Genomic DNA, 22,169 nt, shown 5'->3' with positions numbered 1-22,169 from the left:
CGGGCGCTTGGCTGTTCCGCTGGCTGGGCAGAGCTCTGGGCCTGTGTTGCCCTGTTCAGAGCCCCCTCGAAGGCACTTGGCAGACGCACAGGCGGCTAGCGATTGTGTTTGTCAGCCCACCAGCCTCGCTGCTCCCGGTTGGGGAGCTGCTTTGCAAAGCCGCTGTAACGGGGCAGGCCCAGCTGGCTCGGGGAGAGCTGGGGGCTTCCCCGATGGCACGTCCATCCCTGGCTCTCTTCTGTCTCTTGGGGCTCTTGCTGCAGAGAAGCGCATCGAGCGTCGAGCTCTGGAAGCGGCTGAGTGTCTGGCGCTGTGGGGCGTGCCGAGGGGCGGCGGACGGGGTGTCTGCAACAGGAAGAGGCCTGGGAATGAGGGAATTCCCACGGGGGTGCAGGTGAGGTCAGGGAGAGCCGCTCGGGCCTGCAGTGAGAAGTGGGGCGAGCCGGGTGTAGCTGGGGGTGATCGGCGGGGCTCTGTGCAGCCCTGTGACGAGGCTTCCCGGAGCCGAGCGGACCTCAGGCTCTGTGTTGTGCCGCTGGGGGAGAGCAGAGGGGCCGGCCCAGCAACGGGACGCCCTGGGGGGCAGGTCTGCGGCACGATCCGCCCATCAAGTGACAGACACAAGGGATCCAAATGCAAGGTGACCTCCCCGTCCCAACGCCGCCGAGCGCGGGTGGGATGGGACGGGACAGGAGGCGGTTGCTGGCTGAGCGTAGGGACCGGCTACAGACTAGACAGCGGTGAGGTCAGAGAGATGGGGGGCTGGAGAAGACCTTGAGGGGTGGAAAGGTTCCCTGTAAGCTGAGCAGTTGGGCGGCCACCCAGGACAGAATCAAAGGCCGCCCAGCTGATTGGCAGTGCGCCCCCGGCCGACAGCGGTGGTGCACATCCGCACATGCATCAGCACGTATAAAATTTATTCCGCACGTGGTGGAAAAACCAGAGGGAATGTGCCCTACACATACTAATGGGGGAGAACGATACGCTGGGATCTGGATTCCCGGAGAGAAGCGAGCGGAGAGGGGACGCGCCAGCTGTTTGCATTCTCAGGCCTCGCCTGCTTCATTTGCATGCCCGCGTCATTACCTTGATTGCTAACTGCTTTTTCTAGCTGAAGCACATAATTGGCCCTTCCCGGAGCCCTTATCAAAGGCTAATTGCTCGCGGTGCCGCTTGGCATGTCCCCCGTGCTCCTGGGACGGCGGGTTCGGCGCCCTGCGTGGGAAGTGGCTGTTCGCGGGGCCGACTGGGTCTGTGGAACGAAATTGAGCGTCCGCGCTGATAACGCTGTTGGCTTGCGGCGGAGGGTCGCGCGCCTCGCTCGGTGCTGCATTGTGGCCACGGACAGCGGTTCACACCTTGTCCAGTGCCGCGTCCCCGGGGACAGGTCCCGGGGCAGCGTTGGTGGCGAGAGAAGCATCCTGTCTTGTCTGGCTGGTGTGTTTCCTCCTCCTTGTAGCTGTGCTAGTGCGAACCCACAGTGCCCTTAGCCCCGTTGAAGTCTTGATTATTTCCTGGTGAGTTCTGTGCCGTTGCGATCTTCTTGGGTGTGGTGCCAAGCCAAATATCGTACAGCACTCTGTGTGACACCAACATGGTACCTCTGTCAGCCACCCTTGGAATCCCGTACAGAAAAGGGGGTTAGTTTGTCGGGTCCCAGAAACCCGCGTGGCCTGGCATTCGTTGTACAAGGTTGTTGATTAGTTGCAATTAACTCCCAACATTAATTGGGCTGAACCTTGGAATACGAAGTGCCCGGTGCTGGCTACAGATGATTTTTATTTCAAAAATCGGAACGGTGAAAGCGAGACTCACTATTTCTTCGTGCACGTCGATAAACGGGGGCCTGTTCTTGTGTAACTGTGCGATTCATTGCACGGCTCGTCAGGATGGCAATTCTCCTTCGCTTGGCAGCCTTGCTCATTTATTAATGAAGTCGCACAGCAGCAGCACTGGTATCTGGCCGGGTGTCGATGTTCTGCGCTCAGATCTCCGGCTAGCGAGGGCGTCCCGTCGATTCACCTTCGCTCCCCTCCGGATCCCGCCTCGCGATGGGCGCAGGGATGAACACCGCGGGCGGGGCTCCGAGGGCGCACGGCCGTACCTTAAGGTCCCGGTGGGCCCATGAAAGCGGCATGCGCAGCGATTCCGGCCTCTCCCGGCTTTTGCGTGCGGGACGTGGCAGCCCTGGCGTGGCTCTTTCCGGTGTGGAATTGTGCGAACACGGCGTGCACCAGATCTGCCCCTCCCAGCAGGGCTACGCACGTCCCGAGCTTCTCCAAGGCTGCCTCTGGGCTCTGCAGCCGGAAGGCAGAGGCGGGGACCGGGGTGGCGAGAGCGGGCACCTTCCTGGGCCGGGCGTTTTCCGGGCGCCATCCGTCCCCTGGCTCTGGGAGGGAGCAGGCGGCACAGACGGTCTCGGGAGGCTGGCGGGGGAAATCCCTCGTATTTCGGAGCCGAGATTAGAAAGGGGCCCGGGGCTCTGAAGACCTGTCACGTGTTCAAGAGCCGCCCTAGTCCGGCTGCAGGCGTGTTGCATTGGCTCCCTTCGGCTGAGGAGCCGCACGCCGCCGGCTCGCCTCTGGCTTTCTGGCTCCTCCAGCGTGGGTGCTGGGCCGAGCTTGGCCCCTCCCCAGAGATGGGAGGCAGAGGCCCCTCTGGCAGGCCGGGCGCTCTGGGCTGCCTGCACTTGGGGGCTCCTGGCAGGAGGCACCCAAAGCCAGACAGGGCCGTTACGCTCTGGGGTCCCCCAGAGGGTGGCCGGCACCTCGCCCGCGACAGGCACCGCACCTCCGGCTGGCAGCCTCTGTCATGGCTGGTGTTGCAGGGAGCCCCCTGCTCTCCAGTGGGGAAAATGCCCCAGAGCCCTGCCCATCCCATCCAGGAGGAAGTTACCTCCTGCCATGGCGATCGCTGAGACCCTGAGTGTGTGGGCAAGACCCGCCAGCCAGCCAGAGCCCTGCCCGTCCGGCTGCTGTGGGCAGCCCCATCGCTCCGCCCCCCCTAGCCCTATCCAGCTCGGTCCGGAGCCCCCTGGTCCCGCTGGGACGCTGCTCCAGGACCTCCCTGGTCAGGCACCGTCCCCTCATTTCAAGCTACACGCGCTGGTGGTTCTGGGCTCCACCCGGCACTTCTCAATGCTCCAGTGGCCTTGAATCTCCAGCGTTTGGCTGTTACGACGCCGACTCGCCTCCTCTTGCGTTTTGGCCCTTCGCACGTGGAATAGCTCCCAGTTACCCACCCAGCCCGACCTTTGCAGAACCACCTCCCGGAACGGTACGGTTGCAAAGTCGAGCGCCGAAACGTTCAGAAACGCCCCCGTTCACCTGAGCCGCGCGTTCTCAGGGGAGCCCCAGCGTTTGTGCGCGTCTTTAATTGTGTGATCGGGCACTGCTCTGTCTCAGCCCTGCCCTTCTTGGCTCTTGGAACGTCCGAACCGTTTAACGCATGGGTTCCCAAACTGGGGGGCCTGAAGAAATTCCAGGGGGGCGCGAGGCAACCCAGCCTTCCCATCAATTCCCCCCCCCCCCAAAAAAAAAGTCGTGCTGCTATTTTTGTTTTTTGTCCCCCGTCAGTTCCCTTTTTGTTCAAAAAGTTTTTCTGCTATTTGGGGGGTGGGGCGTGAGGGTTTCTCAAAATCCAAAAGGGGGCGTGATGCTGGAAAGTTTGGGAACCACCGGTTTAACGTGAAACGTTTGACTAAAAGAACGAATCAACACACAGTCAAAATCGGCCCCGCTGAAAACCGGAGTCTTACAGTGAAAAGCGTTCGGCACCCTGAGCTGTGGGCGCAGGCCTGCTCTGTAACCGTGCGAGCGCACGTCTCGGGTAGATCTTCTAGTGTTTGGCTACGTGGCGCCTGTCGCTCTCTTCCCGTGGAGGCTACGGCTACGCTGCTGCTTTTTCCGGAAGCTGACGTGCGACTCGCGCTCGCGTTTGCATTTCTTCTGCTGGTTTTTGCGGGAGAGGTTTTGCCGTGTTGTGGTGCAGTGTCAGTCCCTTGCTGGTTGCTGTGCGTGGGCGGTGGGGACCCGCACTGGCGGTGTCTGTAAGCACGGCCCAGTAAGAGGGGCCTCAGGACAGTGGCTAAACTGGTTCTACTGGTTAAGGGAAGAGAGGGGACACAGGAGGGGACACAGGAAGAGAGGGGACACAGGAGGGGACACAGGAAGGGGCTGGAAACATGGAGACAGACTGAGGTTGCTGGGGCTCAGGGTCAGGGGTGATGGGCCCCTAACCCAAGGGGTTGGAAACACCCCGGCCCCGAATCCTGTGCTGGGCTGTACCCTGGAGAAGCAATGAACCCCTCCCTATTCGACTGCTGGCGAGTCTGTTCTGGCTGCCGGGGGGTGCAGGATCGGGGCAACCCCGACGCGCCGTCACACGTGTACACGGGGCCGAGTGCAGAGCCCGTATTCCGCAGGAGTCGAGGGGCACAGAGTCTTGCGAGAGAAGGTTTTGTTCCGAGCCGTGGCCCCGTCTTCGCCAGGCCCGGGGCCTTCCCGCGCTGCGGCTCGCCGGGCTTGCGTTTAACCTGGAGGGGAGGCGGGTGCCGCGGCCCAGCGGGACGTGTTCTCCTGTCGCTGGATTGCTGCGTCCGTCCCGCCCGCCCGCACGGGGAGTGGATTTCAGGCCGGGAACCCCCGCGCCTCGGTTTTCACCCCTCTCCTGCCCTTTGCTTCGCTCCTCTGGGCCGTCGCGCCTGCTGGAGTTCGGGGCGCGCATTGGGCCGAAGGGTGAGGCCTTTCCGGCTGCCCCGCGGCCCGCTCGTTGCTACCTGGAGGCAGCTGTGGGAAGGGCAGTTTTGCGGGAGAGGGGCAGCTCTTGGGCTCGCTAGGGCACAGGCCGATCCGCCCTTGTGCCGTAGAGTCTCCTGCGCCGAGCGTGGCCCGTTTGCTGGGGCGGCCCCCAGGAGACGTGGGAGCTATCCGGTATTGTCTGCCTGGCCGCGTGTTCCCCCGGCCGCCCTCCCTCTCGGAGTCGGGCCGGGCAGGGGAGGGGCTGCCGGTGGAAATCTCCCGGCTGTGGCTCTAGGCGGCCGGCTGGCAGCTGTCCCTGGTGCTGAGCTGAGCGGCCGCCCCCCGCGCGCGGCAGGCAGGCACGGAAGCGGGAGCCGCGTGGCCGGGGGAGGCGGTGCCGTGTCCCTGCCGCTGCCGAGGGTGAGTGAAGAAACCGCCTCGCACTGCGGCCCCCCCCCAGATCTCAGCCCCCCGGGAGAGGGGCCGAGAGGGGGCTGCTGGCCGCTAGCCAGCCAGGGAGGGGAGGGGCAGCCTCCGCGGGCCCTGGAGAAGGGGGGTTTCCTGCCGGACGCTGTCTCCCCTTGCTCGGGGCGATGCGGGCAGGGGCCTGGGACCAGGACTCCCTCGGGGCCCGGCACTGCCTCCCGTAGCTCCCCTCCCTTTCCCCGAGACGCTGGCTGCCAGCTGGTCTTGCATCCCCGCCCGCCAGCCATGGGGGAGATGTGCCTAAACCTCCTGGGCCACCTCTGCCTGCGGCTCCCGAGCGAGCTGGCCGTCACCTGGCAAGGTCAGCGCAAGACGAGCCCGCCCCGGAGGGGGATTGCTGCCTGCTGCCAAGACAAAGAGCTGGGGAGGGCTTAGTCGGCGGGCAGGCGACGGGGGAGGAGGGCACGCGGCCGGGAGCCCGGAGACGCCTGGACGACCCGGCAGCTGGCTTGCTCCAGGCCGCGGCGATTTGCGTTTCCGATAGCAAGTTGATGAAACGCCCCCGAGGCCTCCGGGGTCCCTGGGCGGCTGGGGACGCCGTGCGGGTTTCAGGTGCGAGGGGATGCGCCGGGGAGAGGAGACGCGGGCCCGGGCCCCCTAGCAGCAGAGCTGTGAAAGCCGTAACCTCCGTCCGCGTCCAGGTACCGCGTGCCGGGCCGGGTCCCTTTTCGGAGCGGCTGGCGGTGCGCGAGCGGCTTCGCCCGGCGCCTGTCGGCGAGCTGTCGCTTTGTGCGGCGCACGCCCGCTGCTGGATTCGGTTTGGCGGCTCGGCGAGTCGCGAGCAGAGGACCCGGCGGAAAGAAACCTTTCGCGAGGGGCTTGGTGCTGCTCCGTTAGGCACGTCCGAGCGTTGGAACCCGGTGTCTGCCTTCCCGGGGGTTTGCGGGGTCCGGTCGGGCCAGCCTGGCTAACGTCACTCTTCCCCCAGCGCCTGGCGTCCCCGCTTGGGTCCCTTCACGAACGAGCAGCCGCGATGAGCTGGGGGGGCCACGTCCTGGAGCGTTGCCACATAAAACCAGCTTGGGACTCTCCCGGGACCACGGCCGTCGCCCCCGGCCCACGCCGCCTGGGCTGGGAATGGGGCACGCGGGGGACTCGGCTACCTGCGTCCAGGAGCCGTGGAATGACGCTGTTGGCCGTTCCCAGTGGGAGCCCGCGCACGGGGCGGGGGGCAGGAAGCGCTCGAAGGGGGCTGCTGGGGTGGGGTGGAGGGAGAACACATCCCCTCGGGCGCCTGTCCGGTTCGGGTCCGTGCCGCCAGCCCTCGCTCGTTGTTCACGCCGCGCCAGGCCGCTGTCTCTGCCCCGCCCCGCTGGCTCTCCGGAGAAATGGCACCGCGGTGCCGGCAAGGCGCGTGTGCGCTGCCTGGCGGGATGCCGGTCGTGCCGAGGCTCCTGCGGGCCTGGGCCCGGTGACCGGACGTTGGCCTGGGGGTGTCGGGTGCTGCCCGCCCTGCGCCCTCTCCGCCCCTCCCGGCTGGGCGGGCAGGCTCGTAGCTCTGCTGTGGAGGTCGCCCCGTGCTCCGAGCTCGCTGGGAAGTGCGCACGAGCAGAGCCGCAGCACCGCACCGGCCCCTCTCCGGCACCCGGGAAGTGGCCCAAGTCGGCTGGGCCTCGGGCCCGCAGCGGAGGCTCTCGGGGCACCGTGGGGAGTCCCCACCCGTGCCACTGGGGGGCCAGTGTGTAGGGCTGGGGTGGCGTCGGCCTGGCTCCTGGGCCGAGGGAGAGGTGCCCTGCAGGGGGCTTGGAGCCCCTAAGATCGGGGGAGACGGGGGAAGGAGTGTGGCCGTTCGCGAGCGTGCCGGGGAGGGGGGCCCGGCCCAGAGGCCCTGCCGGAGGGGGAGGTGCCCGTGGAGCCGGAGGAAGGGGGCAGACCCGGGTCCTGCAGCAAAGCGCTGGGTGCCGAGAACAGGGGCGCGGCAGCAGCGTGGGTCGTTGGCCGCCCTCTGAAGTGGGGGCGCTGTGGGGGGATCAGGCTCTTGCTTGCTCTAAGTCGTCCCCCCCCCCCGTCGTGCTGGCTGCCGGGATCTGAGCTGCTCCGGCCCCTGCTCCCCCCGCTGGCCGGCTTGCCGCAGGCTGCCTGTGATGTATGCGGCATTCCCCCCCACCGCCGCCCGCTCCCCCGCCCGCCCCGGAGGCAGAGCAGCCGGCTGGGGAAATCCAAAGCCCCGTACAGCGGGGGTGAGACGTCGGGGGCTGCCCCGGGAAAGCCCTTCGCGCTCGGCGAGGCCCTGGGGGTAACCGGCGTCGAGGGCCAAGCCGGTTCCGGATCGCCACGTCCTCCCGGAGCGCCCTCCCGTGCAGCCCCCGCCGGCCCCGGCACACGCGGAGTTAAGCGCTGCCGGGCGCTGGAGCGAGCCGGGTGCATTCTGGGAGCATGGTGGCCGAGCTGCCCGGGAGCAGCATGGGGCGGGGGGGCCGGGGGGCCGGGGGCTGCCGGCTGCAGGCGGGCGGGCGTTCTCCGTCCTGGGGCTGGCCGAGCGCCACGTAGAGCCGGCGTCCGCGAGGATGAAGGGGAGGGGCTGCTGGGAGCCGGGGGCCGTGCGCTCCTTCTGCAACTCCGGCTGCCTCAATAAGTTTCACAAGGGTTAGTGGCCTCCCCGGCGGGCTCCGCTGCGGGGGTTCCCGGCCCGGCCCGGCTCGGCTCGGCTCGCCGCGAGCGGCAGACACACGTGCGTGTTGCATGGGGCCCTGCGTGTCCTCGGCACCGGGGGTGCAGCCTGCGCTCATCTCCTCCGGCTTTCCCCAGCGTCTGGCGCTTTCACTGGGGGCCTGGGAGTTGCCGGGGCTACCCGCCGCTGGGTGCTCTTGGGCACCGTGGGGAGTGTCCCCTTAGCAAGCCGGGGGGGAGGAGCAGCTGCCAGAGAGGGGATCCCCCTCCCGTAAAAGTCGCTTTTCATTGCACTGCAAAGGCAGGCAGCGGGAACGTGGTGTTTCGGGTGTTTGGCCCGGAGCGCGCCTGCAGCGAGGGTCCCGCGAGCGCTGGCAGAGCGAGTGGGGCTGACCCCCGTGTCACACTCCGCAGCGGCTTGGGGATCAGGCCCCAGGAACCACGGTGCAGGCAGACCCGGGGGGCGCTGGGAACCCCCAAGCACGGCCTGTTGCCGGTTCGGTTTCCCTGCGCCCTGCCTGGCCCGGACACTCCCGTGCCCACAGCAGCGCCGCGCCAGGCTGTCGGGGACCTGTGTAATACGGACGCCTTCGGGCCTGGGGCTCAGGGCAGAGGTGGGGGGTCTACAGCCCCAGGGCCGGATCTGGCCCCCGAGGCTCGGGGCTCCCTCTCTGCCCAGCCCTCCTACCTCCAGACTGCTCCTGCACCTGCCCCGCTGGCCCCGAACCCGCTCCGCTCATGCACCTGCCCCGCCACCCCCGAACCCCAAACCTGCTTCCAGGAATCCCCCTGCCATACTCTGAACGTCTCGTTTCTGGCCCCAGCACACACGATCTAGTAGCCCTCCCCTCCCTCCCCGGTTCTGGGGCGTGCGCGTGTGTGTGGGGGGGGTTACTTGTGTTGCAACCCCCAACAAGAATTGTGGCAAGTTCTCGGAATGTGCATCTGGCGCAGAGGGTGGGTTTGATCCGTTCCCATTGGCAGTGCGGTGATGCTGGGAGGCACACCCCAGCCACAGCCGCATTCTCCCCCCCCCCCCCCCCCGCCGGGGTTACGTGCGGAGGAGGCGGCGCTAGAGACGGGTCGCTGCGTGGATGCAGGAATCAGGCTGTCTGCGTGCCGGGCTGTTCCTGTGAGCCACTGGGGGGGACGGAGGGTTTCAAAGGGCACGTTGCCTCATTCTTGGCTTCCTGTTGTCCTGGTTGTGTCATTTTCTGTTGTGTGGCTGCGTGCTACTTGTGTAGTTGTGTGGCTGTGCACTAGTGGTGTGGCTGTGCGGTGGTTGTGTGGCTGTGCACTAGTTTTGTGGCTGCGCACTAGTTGCATAGTTTTGTGGCTGCACTAGTGATATATGTGGCTGCGCACTGCTTGCGTGGTTGTGTGGCTGCGCACTGGTTGCGTGGCTGCGCACTAGTTGCGTGGCTGCGCACTAGTTGCGTGGCTGCGCACTAGTGGTATATGTGGCTGCGCACTGGTTGCGTGGTTGCGTGGCTGTGCACTAGTTGCGTGGTTGCGTAGCTCTGCATTAGTTGCGTGGCTGTGCGGTGGTTGCGTGGTTGCGTGGCTCTGCATTAGTTGCGTGGCTGTGCGGTGGTTGCGTGGTTGCGTGGCTGTGCACTAGTTGCGTGGTTGTGTGGCTGCACTAGTGGTATATGTGGCTGTGCACTGGTTGCATGGTTGTGTGGCTGTGCACTAGTTGCGTGGCTGTGCAGTAGTTGCGTGGTTGCGTGGCTGTGCACTAGTTGCGTGGTTGTGTGGCTGCACTAGTGGTATATGTGGCTGTGCACTGGTTGCGTGGTTGTGTGGCTGTGCACTAGTTGCGTGGCTGTGCAGTAGTTGCGTGGTTGCGTGGCTGTGCACTAGTTGCGTGGCTCTGCATTAGTTGCGTGGCTGTCGGAACAAGGGGGGCGCGGTGGAGCCCGTCGCGTGGCCCCGGTGACCCGAGGCATGGCCGGAGCCTGCCCTAGCCAGTCTGCCGACCCGCAGCGGGTGTCTGCGATTCCGCTCATCGGAACAAGGGGGGCGCGGTGGAGCCCGTCACGTGGCCCCGGTGACCCAAGGCGTGGCCGGAGCCTGCCGTAGCCAGTCCGTCCCGTGGCGCCGCTGAGCTGTGAGGGGCCCGCTCATCCAGTGTGATGCAGGCCGGGCATTTTCCTAGCAGTCCATCGCGGGCACGGTTGTACGTGGCCTAGCACATGGCGAAGGCACCGTGTCCCCTGGGGCGTCCTGCCGGTTGTTGATTTCCTTCCCGGGGGTGGAAAAGGTTTCCTTGTTTTGATCTGCGTGCCGCCAGGCGCCGGCTCTCCCGCGAGGCCTTTCTCCACCGCGTCCTCCCCGCGTAGAATCGGACGCCGCGTGGCTGTCTTGTGGATCGGCTGCTTACGTCTCTCGGGGCAGGACACGTTTTCTGTCCCTTAGCATCCTTCCAGACTGCCAAGGGTCTTGCTGGCCCGTCTCTGAGCCGGTTCGCTCTCTCGCCTCGGCCGCCAGGACGGGGCAGCGTCTCTGTAGCCAGAGGGAACCCCGCCTTCCCACGCCCGTTTGGTATTCCAGCGTGGCGTTCCCCCTCTGAGCTAAACCGCCCCGGGGAGCTGCTTGTCCGCCATCCAGGGCGGATGTCTGCTCAGCCCCGTTGGGTGACAATTGGCAATCGCTCGGGATCCATTTCATGGGGCGAAATTGCTTCGTACGGCGCTAAGCTGTCGGATCCGAGCCGTACGCGGCTGTAGGTCGCATGCCGCCGGCGCCTGTCTGTTACATCCACGGTTACCCTTTCTCGGCCGCGTGTGTAAGCCCTCAAAATGGGATTTGAGTCGGGGGGGCCGGGTCTGGCTTCCATAAGCCGTGCCGATTGGCGTTTCGGATGCTGCACCGCTGAGGACTGGGCTGGTTTTGCCCTGTGTCATGTTGCTGAAGTCGGGCGCTGCCTTCGTGTAAAACCGGCAAGTGAGCCGAGCCCCCGGCGCAGAGGAGAAACGGGTACGGGGGGAGCAATCCCAATAGGTCCCTGCCATTCCCACCGCTTGGGGCGGCCGTCCCTTCTGTGCCGCCCAGTCCCATGGCTTTCACACCCCTCCGATAACAGCTGCCCGCATGGCCACGCCCCGCTGCCCCCCTCCGAGCCTGGGGACCGCTTGCTGTGCGCGCCGAGTGCTGGACGGGCCACGGCGACGAGGTGACATGGGCGCCGGAGTCTCTTGGCCGATGCGTCGGCCTGGCTCTGTCCCAGCGGCAGAGAGACTCAGTTCTGCCCTCCACCTCGGTGTGGCGGGCGGGGGCCCGAGGAGCGGATCCTGGGGCCCCGACTGCCCCAGCCCAGTCCTGCCGTGTGCTGGAGCAGCCTGGAAGCGGCTCTAGGTACGCAGCCGGCGAAGGGGCCGGAGGGACGCTAAGTGGCTTCATGGAGCGGGCTGGTCAAGGCCCAGGCGGAGCGGCCACGTCGGTGCACACCCGTAGACAGGCGCTTTCGGGCTCTTCTCCCTAGCGTCAGGCGGCAGGACACGGCACCCCCCGTTTCCCCTGGGGCGTGAGCGAGGGCCGGCCATGCCACCCCGCCAGCATGGCACAGAGCCGCAGCTGGGTCCTGGCTCCCTGGGCCTGGGGGTGCACGTGGGCCACTGGGCGGGGCCCTAGCCCCAGCGTTCGGGTCCGAGTCTGACCCCACTTACGCCCGCGGAAAGCGGAGGGGCGCCAGGGCGGGGCCGGGCGGCGAAGCTGAGGGCCCCAGCCGGGGAGCGGGAGGGTGGAGGGCAGGGCGGGGGGGTTAGGCCCCGTCCTGCTGGCCCCCTCGAGAGGCAGCTCTTCGCCCACAGCGCCTCCTGCTGGCCCCCTCAGTTCCCTGTTGTCTTCTGCGCGGCACCCAGGTGTAGCAGCCCCTACGTACCCCGCCCCCAGCGGGGCCCTGCCTGGCTGCTCCCCGCCCCGGCGCCCGGCTCCCCCGCAGCGGGGCGAGCGCCCCCCGACACCCCCGTGCGCGTGGAACCCCGGCCGGCGTCGCCATGGCGACCGGCGTGCGCAGGCGGCTGGCCCGGATGTACTGCTGTCTCCGGCAGCGCCCGAGTAACGGCCTTTTCCTTTCTCTCCCCGCGCGGCGCGGCCCAGGGCAGGCGGGGCCAGGGCAGGCGGGGCTAGCGCCGGGCAGCCCCGCGGCGGCAGGCCAGGGTGCGGCCCCTGAGCCGAGCGGGCTGGGGACAGTGACCAGCCAGGGCCAGACGAGGAAAGGGGTTTTCGGGGCCCCCTTTGCCTGCAGCCCCCATAGCCCCTGCATGCCGGCCGGCTCCGCCTGTGTGTGTCTCCCCCCCCCCCCCCCGGCCCTGCTGCTCCCGTTGGCCAGGAAGTGTGGCCAATGGGAGTGGGGGGGCGGTGCCTGTAAGTGCCACACCCCCTGTTCCTTCCTGCCAAACGGGAGGGGCTCGGGCCCCAGCCAGTGGAGGCGGGGTCGTGGGGAGATCCGTGGGTCTCCGGTGCGGGGCGTGGGAGCGGAGGGGGCAGAGTCTTTGCGGCTCTGGCTCACCGGTTACCCGGTACGGCGAGGGCTTCCCCACCACGTCCCTAGATCCGGCTTTGTCCACCTCGCGGCCCAGGAAGCGCGGTGGGAACGGGCTCTCGGGTCCCCGGGGACGGGCCTGGCCCGCCCGAGGGGAAATGGCAGCTCACCGGGCCGGCGGTGGCTCACGGGCAGCCGTTCGTAGCGTGGCTTGGCGCATCTTGATTTCAGCCGCCTGGCTCGCGCCCGGCGTGTTCCTGGGGCCGTGGCGCAGGCAGCGGCAGGAGAGCTCGGACCACGAGAGAGATTCCCGGCTGCTGAGCAGGCCTTTCTCTGACCCTTTTCCAACGCCACAGTACCCTTTCTGGAGACAAGGCGCCCCACGCCTGTAGCCGTATTCCGGACGTGGGCGCCCCACGGATCTATACCGTGGCAATGAGATATTCGCCGTCTTCTTTCGTGATGCCTAACACGCTGCTGGCTTTGACTGCCGCGGCCCGCTGCGGGGAAGTGTGCAGAGAGCCAGCGACAGCGACGCCCAGATCTCTCTCCGGAGTAGCGGTGGCTAATTTAGTCCCCGTCACGTACGGCTCGCTGGGCTTCGTTGCTCCAGTGCACGTCACTTTGCGTTGATCGACGTGACAATTCATTTGCCGTTTTGATGCCCGGCCACCTGGTTTGGTGAGAGCCGTGGGAAGCTCTCGTGGTCGGCGTTGGGCCGAGGGCTCTCGTCTCGCCCGCGGCTGCTGCACACCGGTACAGCCGAGTCGCTTTCCGGAGAAGAGCCCGGGGAGGGCTGAGAACAGCCCCTGGTGAGCGATGCAGGGACGCAGGGGACGGGGTGCAAGGAGGCGGGTGGCAGCCTGGCCCGGGCTCGCTGGCCCTGGAAGTCCAGGCGAGTGTGCGGCCAGTGTGCGTGCCGGCAGCAGACAGCGGGGGGGGGTCCCGTTTCCACCCTCTGGAGGCCACTTGGGGGCAGGCGAGGTCACAGCTGCCCCCAAAGCGCCGAGGTCTCAAAGCTGGAGCTCTTGGAAACCTCTGTGCACAATGGGAGACGGAAACGGGGGGCCCTGTGGCCCTGCAAGCCCCCGCCCCCGGTCTGGTTTGGAGAGCTCGCTGCAGAGCCGGCTGGGGCGGCGGATGGGGCGTGGCCGCGTTCCCACGACGGGCAGGGGGGTTAGCGGGTCTCTGACGTGGCAGAGGTGCAGAGAGCGGGGCGCTGCCAGCGCCGTGTGTGCGGCTGGTCCGGGCGGGAAGTGGGGCTGCCGTTCCAGGAAACCATCGGGAGCAGGGGGCAGGGCAGCGCCCGGGATGGGAGGGCCCCTGTGTGCCGTTGGCACCGACTCCTGGCCCGTGTCTGACGTGCCAGGGCGCTGCCAGAGAAGCTGGCTATGAATGTGAATCTGCGGGGCTTGCAAGCGCTGTGGGCGCGCCGTGGCGAGTCTCCGCGGGCGCTCTGCCCGGCGGGTGCATTCGGCTGTGGGCACGCCTCTCCAAGGGTCGCGCACGGGCCCCCGCTGAGCCTCGGCCACGAGCCACACTTAGGGAGTGCGATGGCCGGGCGCCCGCGGCGATGAGTGGGACCCGTCTGGGACAGGGGAGCGGCGCAAACAGAGGGGACCCATAGCTGGCCGGGGTCCCCGGGGAAAAGAGCTGTTGGGAGAGGGCTGGCGCGCGCTGCGGGGCCAGGCGGGGCGAGCGGTGTCTCTGAGGGGCTGGTGGTGCTTTGGTTTTGGCTCAGGAACGTGCATGGCTCTGTCTGTGGTCCCCAGAGGTCCGCCCCGCTCAGGGCGCTCACGTCCCGCCCGGCGTAGAGAGCTGCCACCCGCGTGGGGAGGAGAACAGCGGCCGGGCATCTCTTCCACTGGCGACAGCTGTCAGCTTGCACTGGCTGAAACTCGGATCCCCGCCAAGGGATTTCTTTGGGCCGTGCTCCTGGGGGCTGGCGAGGCCGGATAGCTGAGCCCCCCAGAGCTGAGCCGGTCCAGCGTCAGTCTTGGCCGGGGGAGGGCAGAGCTTCCCAGCCAGCGGGCGGGTGGGCTCGGTGGTGTGATTGGCTCGCTGGGGGCTGTCGCAAGGGGGTCTCCGTGACCCAGCCCTCCGCAGGGTCTGTCTTGTGGCTGTCGTGAGAGCTTTCTCTGGGGCGTTCTGTGCCGCACGTTTATTAACGTAATAGCGAGATGTCTGGGCAGGACAGGGCCAGGGTCCATACGACCCTCCGGTCCATAGAACGTCTCCACCACTGGCAGGAGCTTCCGAGGGAGAGGGACCAGACCCAGCAGGCAGCGATCGAACGAGCCGTCCCTTGGGGCCTGGGCCTGGCTTGTGACAGGCCAGCGCCTGGGGCCCCAGCTGGCGACCTGCGCTTTCCCGAGGCCTGTGTCCGTGTGGCGGGGAGGCTGCTCCTGGGGGCTTGGTGACCTGTGGCTTATCCGTGTCACCGGGTGCCGTGTGTCACGCGACGGGTTCGGGAACGTGTCCGTGTTCGCTGCCTTCTCGCTGCTCCGGGTTTACGGGCCTCGGCCCTGTCCCCTCGGCTGCCTCGCTCCAAACGAAACCGGCCCGGCCTGCGTCAGACGCCACCTCCCTCCCTGCACCTATTCCAGGGCGCGCCCAACGCAGCGCTGTGCGTGGGTAGGGTGAGCAGCCGCGCACACTCCCCCCGACGTGCCTGCGCCCCGGATTCGTGCCGGCTCTTCCCTCTCCCCTGCTGAGAGCCCGCTCGCGGTCTGGCCGGTGACCACGCGTTGGGGGGTTTTCAGAGCCAGCCGCAGGGAGACCCCAGCGCTGTGTGTCTAGTTGAGACTGTGTTCCAGTGTGCGCTGCGCTGCGCTGACCACAGAGCCCCTCCCTCCCCTGCGAATTGGAACGCCCCGGGCACGGCGGGACCACCGCAGCGTGGCCACGGTCCGGAGAGGCCCGGGGGACGGAGGGCCGGGCGCCGGGCGTGCGGCAGCAGGGGGAGCGAGGGCCAGGCCACGCAGTGGCCAGGGAAAGCAGCCCAGAGAGGCTTACGGCCGGTAGCTGCCGATCCCGATTCCACGGGGGATTAACGAGCGTCACGGCTCTAAAAATAGCCCTCCTGGCTTACGGTGAGGATGGCTGTTCCCATAGCAACCGCCTCGTGCTCCGTGGCTGCCGATGGAAATCCGAGCCAAGGTGCTCGGCAGTCGGGTTGCGAAACCAACTCTAAAATGGAGTTCAAGGAAGAGCCCTCGGGTTCAACCTGAGCTTCTCTGGTACCCACCTGAGCTTCGCGTCCCCCCTTGCCTCCAGAGCAGGCCCGTGCCGGCTCCCAGAGCTCCGCCGCCGGCTGTGCTTTAGGGAAACTGAGGCACCGCCCGGCTTCCTAGCAGGGGTGGAAGGAAGGACAGGAGCCAAGCCAATGCGCAAAGGGCTGTTGGGATGGGCTTCCCACTGTTCATAGGCGACCCAGCTGTGCTCCCGCCCGGCTCCTCTGTGATGTGACAGGGAACGGGAACAGATCGCTTGGGGCCCGGCCTACGCTAGGCCAGGCGGGTCGGATGAAGGTTTGCAAAACGCGGAGCCGGATTCGGCTTTCCTTAAGCCGAGCCCCCCGCAGCGTCTACACGGCCGCTGTCGGCTTCCCGGACTCCTCCCAGAGGGAGGCCCAACGCAGGCGGGGCTGCCCTCAGCCCACGACTCTACCTGCGAAATCGAACGCCAGAGGGTTGGTCTTCTCCAGAGCATAGACAAACCCTGGGGTAATTATTTTTATTACACAGATTAGCCCTGCGGAATATTACCGCAAAATATTTGTATTAGAGAGATGAGCCCTGCAAAAACGATACACACGAACTAACGTTTTCCAGTTCACCTCCCCCCAGCAGTGAAGTGCATCTCTTCACCGTGCCAGTGTAACTTACACCCGTGTGTGTGGTGGTGGTTCTGAGTGCTGTTCCGTAACCACTGTACAACTTGAGCGCCTACAAGTCCGCTCAGGCCTGCTTGTTGTTCGGCCAGTCTCTAAAACAAACACGTTTGTTGAGCCTGCTGCTTACGTACAGCGCCACCAGAAAGCGAGGGCGGTGTCTGTGTAGCCGGCGCTACAGGGGACTTACCGCCGGAGATGCTAAACAGTCGTTCGCCACCGTTCCGGAGGACGTGTGTGCACGCTGAGGATGCTCTTTAAAAGCCGAATGTCGATGCAACTTGGGTCTGAACTCCTTGGCGGAGAGCTGTGTCTCCTGCCCCGTGTTCCCTGCATTCTACCTGTATTTGTGTTCAGCAGCCTTGGATGTCGGCCCAGCCCTCGCTCTTTTTAGGAACCGTTTCCTAGCACATTGCGCCGCACACCAAGAAGGGACCAGGGTGAGGTTTCTAACACGAGCTACAGCCCTTGGCCAAGCTTTGAGGATCTGAAGCGCCCCGTGGAATCGGAGAGGGACGAGGCATGGAGCCTGCTTTCGGAAACCTGACGCAGAAGCTACGGAAGCCGAACCGCTGAAAACCAGCCCTGTGCTGGTGGCCTGTGACTCAAATGAGGAGAACGAATGTGCATCAGTTTGAACCGCTCTCAGGCAAAACCCATCAGCAACACCGCGCACGTCGGCCGGGATGGCGGCTGACGCACGAAGGGAGGAAGGATCTTGCCATGCGGACGCCTGTTCTCCCTTTCGGGTGACACAGTGAACAAAAAGCAGAGAGCCTCGTCTCCTGCAAATGTAACCAAACCTGCGCACCCAGCCGCGCCGACAGCCGAGAAGAAGGCTGAGCGGGTTTGTAAGCCCGGCGCTTCCTCGTCGTTTTCTGTTTGAATGCAGCTGCGTTGCCCTTCGTGCTCTGCTTGTAACTTCAGCTGGAGAGGAAAACACCGTGTTGTTCCTTAGAGAACGGATATTTGGACTCGGGATGTTAAATAGCGGTTAATTGAATAATCGAGTAGCCTGAGCTCCTAGACCCGGCACAAGCCAGAACTGAACCAGGCTGCCTGCCCGCTTGGCTTCTAACACGCTTTAAATGCAGAGCTGAGACGGGTGTAGGACCACACCCCTCACACGTCAGGACTGAGCCGGACTGCTGCCCAGTCTGCTAAAACATATACTGGTGCGGCCGCTGGGCAGGAAGGGCGCAGTGTTCCAGGCTCGGAGCTGCTTATGTAACTGTGGGCGCTTCCGAGCCGAGCGCCCGGAGAGCGAGAGGCGGAGTGTAAGTGTCCTGGCTAGGCGGGCCGGTCGGACTAGGGAAAATGCCGAACGCTGGGAGAGCGCTCCACGCTGCATGGCAGAGGGGCTAGCGGGCCGCTCTGAGAGCTCTCCGTGGGCTTGGCCAACAGCCTCCTGCCCTGGACGACTGTGCTCTGCAATGACCAACCCGGGTTTTGCCGTCTTCTCTGGCAGCCGAGGAGGCCGGCTCCCGGCGTGCCTGCGAATCCAGCCGCGTGTGCCGCTCGTCTCTCTTGCTGACCCGCGTTTAGAAAGCCGAGCCAGGGTCCCTCGCGTGGCCGCCGCTTTGTCTTCTCCCTGTGCACTTGAAACAGCCGCTACCGATGAGCCACGCATGGACCGTGCCAGGGAATATGGCCAGGGCAGTGCTGCTGGAGCTGTCTAGCCCTGGCAGCAAGACGGCCTAGTGGGCAGAGCCGGACCCTGTGCCCGGAGAGGGGCGAGGGTCCTTGAGCTGGGGGCAGCGGTGCCAGAGCCCACTGGGGCGAGGTCCTGTCCGAGGGTGAGAACTGTCCGGCTGCGTGCGTGTGCCTCCCCCCGCCGGTCACACTGCCGCCCCGAGGGAGCCCCCAGCAGCATGGAGCCCGGCAAGGCCGAAGGCGCCAGGCCGGGTTCGTTGTCCTCGAATCCTGCGGGCTCTGCCAGACCACTGTCCCCGGCGTGTTCGCTGCAGCGGCCTCTCCGCGGCACCCAGGACGGATCCGTGCACGGACGCAGACGCGTTCCACCCTCGGACGTGCCGAGATCCCCCGCTGCCCTGGACGGCGTGCTCAAGCCCGTCGGCCTGTTTGGTTTGCATCCCGGTGCCTGGGGGGCCCACGCTGGCTCCTGCTGCGGGGATCGGGTACTGCCCCCGGCCTGGGCGCGTTCCGCAAGCGCGGGGACACTCGGGCGCCATCTGCCCCTCCGCTTTGTATGAGCCATGCCTCAGGCCTTCCTCTCGCTGTGCCGGCAGCCCCTCCCGATAGCGGGCGGCTCTCTGGGTCCGTGGCGCAGCCGCGCTGTGGCGGGCGCATGTCTGTGCTGGAAAAGGCCACGGACGGGGGCGGGCAAGTTCTGGTTCCAGGCTGGGCTGTGGCCTCCACGCTCGGACCCTTGGCGTTCCCCAGGCTGGCGCAGCCTGCTCGGGGCGGGCGCCCGGCTCTTCGGCCAGCAGGCTCGGCCTCGCGTTCGGGGGTCTTGCCGCTCGCCGCCTTGCCTCGTGGGGCTGCGATCTCTGCCAGCGCTAGCCCTCGGTGCCGCCTGCCCACGTCCAGCGTTCTCGTTAGCCCTCCGGCGTGACGGCCGCTGGGTGCCCGTGTGCGCAGCTCTCCCGGGAATGCAGGCCGAAGCTGCCTCCTCTAATTGGCGTTTTCCTCCTGCTCCTAGGCCCGCGCGGGCGGCTAATGAGGACTCCTCTCTCCTGCTGTCAGATCGTCCTTTGTCCTTCCCCAGACGAGGCTGCAGAGCGCAGCTCCGGCTGGGTTTCTCTTGGCGTTTTCTGGCCAGAGCTCGTTAGAGACCAGATCAAAGCGGGGAAGCTGCGCCCGCTCTCCCGGGCGGCCTCGTCTCTCCGCTCCGCGCCAGAGGCTGGCCGGGGGGAGTCAGAGCAGAATTGGGTCATGCCCGACATCGGATTTCCCACGGCACCGCTGCCCTCCTGCCAGAGCGGCGGCCAGTCCCTCAGCCCCGACCCGGGCCCCCGGTTCTGTGCTTACACCGGCCCTGGCTCCTTGACCCGAGAACAGGGACGAACGGCGAGTCTGGCGTCTGACCGGAGCTGGCCAGCCCCCTCTCAGTGCACCCGGCTGCCTCTGGCGCCGGATCTGCTGCTGTAAGCGGCTTGCGGCAAGGTCAGCGGATGACGCAGCCGAGCTGCTCGGGGGCTGACCGCTGAGCGAGGCCGGTTTGCCCTTGCTCCGTTGAGGCTGAGGTGGCTAGAGGACACGAACGGATAAGTAACAAGGTCCCGCCGAACGCGGCCGCTGCCTCAGTTTCCCTGTAGAGGCTCTGCACTCGCCGAGAAGAGGAGATTGAAGCGCAGGTCTCAGGAACATGGGGCTGGCAGCCGGAGGACGTACTCAGCTCCCTGGCCGGCCCGTGCTTCCTTTCTCAGCTGGCCAGACCGTTCAGCAGCTCCCATGCTGTCAGGTTGCGGCAAACTCAGCATGCGTCTTCCCGGGTTCTTCCAGCCCCCTCCGCCCCTCACCTGGCTGGGCTGCTGGCTGTCAGGGACCCACAGGGAACGGGGGGGCGGGGGAGATCGGCTGCTCCCCTTGCGGTGGGTTTCGTCGCCACGTCGCTGATCCTTGCCCCGGGCGTGGCTCCAGCAGCCTGGCGCGGAGTGAGCTGACCCGCTCTAACGGCAGCCACTACGTGGTGCACATTCAGCCGGGAGTCACACCCTGGTGTTTGGTTACAGAAATAACCGACCTGTCTGTGGTGCGTCAGCGCGGTCGGACGGATGCCCCAGCGGCGGGTTGGGGGTGTTTCTGCACGCGGCCTCGTCCTTCCCTCCCCACAAGGCCACCTGGCAAGCGCTGAAAGAGGTCGGGCCTCCTCCGCCTGCGGGCGGCCGGACGGGGCGGGGCGGGGCCTCCTCTTCTCGCAGGCGGCCGGACAGGGCGGGGCGGGGCCTCCTCTTCTCGCAGGCGGCCGGACGGGGCGGGGCGGGGCCTCCTCTTCTCGCAGGCGGCCAGACGGGGCGGGGCGGGGCCTCCTCTTCTCGCAGGCGGCCGGACGGGGCGGGGCGGGGCCTCCTCTTCTCGCAGGCGGCCGGACGGGGCGGGGCGGGGCCTCCTCTTCTCGCGGGCGGCCGGACGGGGCGGGGCGGGGCCTCCTCTTCTCGCGGGCGGCCGGACGGGGCGGGGCGGGGCCTCCTCTTCTCGCGGGCGGCCGGACGGGGCGGGGCGGGGCCTCCTCTTCTCGCGGGCGGCCGGACGGGGCGGGGCGGGGCCTCCTCTTCTCGCGGGCGGCCGGACGGGGCGGGGCGGGGCCTCCTCTTCTCGCGGGCGGCCGGACGGGGCGGGGCGGGGCCTCCTCTTCTCGCAGGCGGCCAGACGGGGCGGGGCGGGGCCTCCTCTTCTCGCGGGCGGCCGGACGGGGCGGGGCGGGGCCTCCTCTTCTCGCGGGCGGCCGGACGGGGCGGGGCGGGGCCTCCTCTTCTCGCGGGCGGCCGGACGGGGCGGGGCGGGGCCTCCTCTTCTCGCGGGCGGCCGGACGGGGCGGGGCGGGGCCTCCTCTTCTCGCGGGCGGCCGGACGGGGCGGGGCGGGGCCTCCTCTTCTCGCGGGCGGCCGGACGGGGCGGGGCGGGGCCTCCTCTTCTCGCGGGCGGCCAGACGGGGCGGGGCGGGGCCTCCTCTTCTCGCGGGCGGCCAGACGGGGCGGGGCGGGCCTCCTCCGCCCGCGGGTGGCCAGACGGGGCGGGGCGATCCGTCTGGACGGCATGGCGTTGACCCAAGAGTTCGGAAGGAACTCGCTAGGAAATTCCAGAACCCGTCACTTCAATCTGCCTCTGCAGCAGGCGATGGGCTAATGCCACGCTGATTGGGTTTTAAGAAAGGATCCAGAGGCGCTCCTGGCCGTCCCACGCTGGTCAGGCTAGCGTCCGCGCCAGGCAGGTGGAATGACGCTATGGGAGAGAGAGGAACGACCACGCACACCCGTGAACGCAGTATGGGAGGGAGGAGTCATTAGGATATGGCTTGCTAATGAGGAAGAAAATAGCTTCCTGACGCTGTCTATGTCCATGGTATGTCCACACCCTGCGCCTTCCATGCAGTTCTTCTTGCCCCATCTCAGAAAGCATAGATTAGATTTAACACTGTCAGTTGATTGTCGTGAACTCATGATTAAAAATCACAGGCATTCACGGTTGGAATTTGCACTAGTAAACAGTAGAATGCCAATTGAAATGGAGTACATATTTTTGGATCTGTTTCTTCATTTTGAAATATAATGATTTCAGTTATCACACAGACTACAAAGTGTACAGTGCTCACTTTGCAGTATTGTTTTCATACAAATATTTGCCCTGTAAAAATAATAAAACAAGAAATAATATTTTTCAGTTCGCCTCATACTGCCGCTGGCGTGCAATCTCTTTGTCACGAAACTGCAATTTAGAAATGTCGATTTTTATTGCATAATCGCGCTCAAAACCAAAACGAAATAACACTTTAGAGCTTACAAGTCCACTCAGTCCTACTGCTTGTTCAGCCAGTCGCTCAGACAAACACGTGTGTTCACACTGATGGGAGACATTGCTTCCCACTTCTTATTGGCTAGCTCACTTTTGGATGATGCTAAACCTTCGTACGTCCCTTTGTGATTTGGCCACCGTTCCGGAGGACGTGCTTCCATGCTGATGACATTTGCTAAAAAAATTAGTTAAATTTGTGCGTGAACTCCGGGGGGAGAATCGCATGCCCCCTGCTCTGTTTTCCCTGCATTCTGCCCTATATTTTATCCCAGTGGCCCAGCACGTGTAGTTCGTTCTAAGAACACGTTTGCTGCGGATTTGACAAAGCACAAAGGGACCAGTGTGAGATTTCGACAACACTCGACCCCGGGGTTAAGAACCCAAAGTGCCTTCCAAGATCTGAGAGGAACGAGGCGCGGAGCCTGCTGTTAGTTTTCAAAGAGCCGCTCTCCGATGTGGAGACTGCAGAACCCGAACCGCC

At 66.1% G+C, this 22,169-nt stretch overlaps 1 protein-coding gene across 8 annotated transcripts in view; it reads left to right on the top strand.

Moving 5' to 3' along the window:
- Nucleotides 1-22,169, top strand: part of OSBP2 (oxysterol binding protein 2) — an 86,993-nt gene that overhangs the window by 35,417 nt on the left and 29,407 nt on the right. Inside the window, exon 1 of one of the 8 annotated variants that reach the window (XM_075897888.1) lies at nucleotides 7,637-7,811. The exons of 6 other annotated variants lie outside the window; for them this stretch is intronic. In XM_075897888.1, coding sequence (XP_075754003.1) covers nucleotides 7,733-7,811 — 79 coding nt within the window. In that variant the 5' untranslated portion in view covers nucleotides 7,637-7,732. Of the gene's footprint in view, nucleotides 1-7,636; nucleotides 7,812-11,818; nucleotides 11,895-22,169 lie in introns of those variants that run through there. One more of the 8 variants, XM_075897889.1, reaches the window with a different exon arrangement.

The sequence above is a fragment of the Pelodiscus sinensis genome, chromosome 15, assembly GCF_049634645.1.
Source record: "Pelodiscus sinensis isolate JC-2024 chromosome 15, ASM4963464v1, whole genome shotgun sequence".
NCBI lineage: Eukaryota > Metazoa > Chordata > Testudines > Trionychidae > Pelodiscus > Pelodiscus sinensis.
The sequence above is the reverse complement of the archived record's forward strand: the minus strand, read 5'-3'. Positions and strand labels throughout refer to the sequence as shown.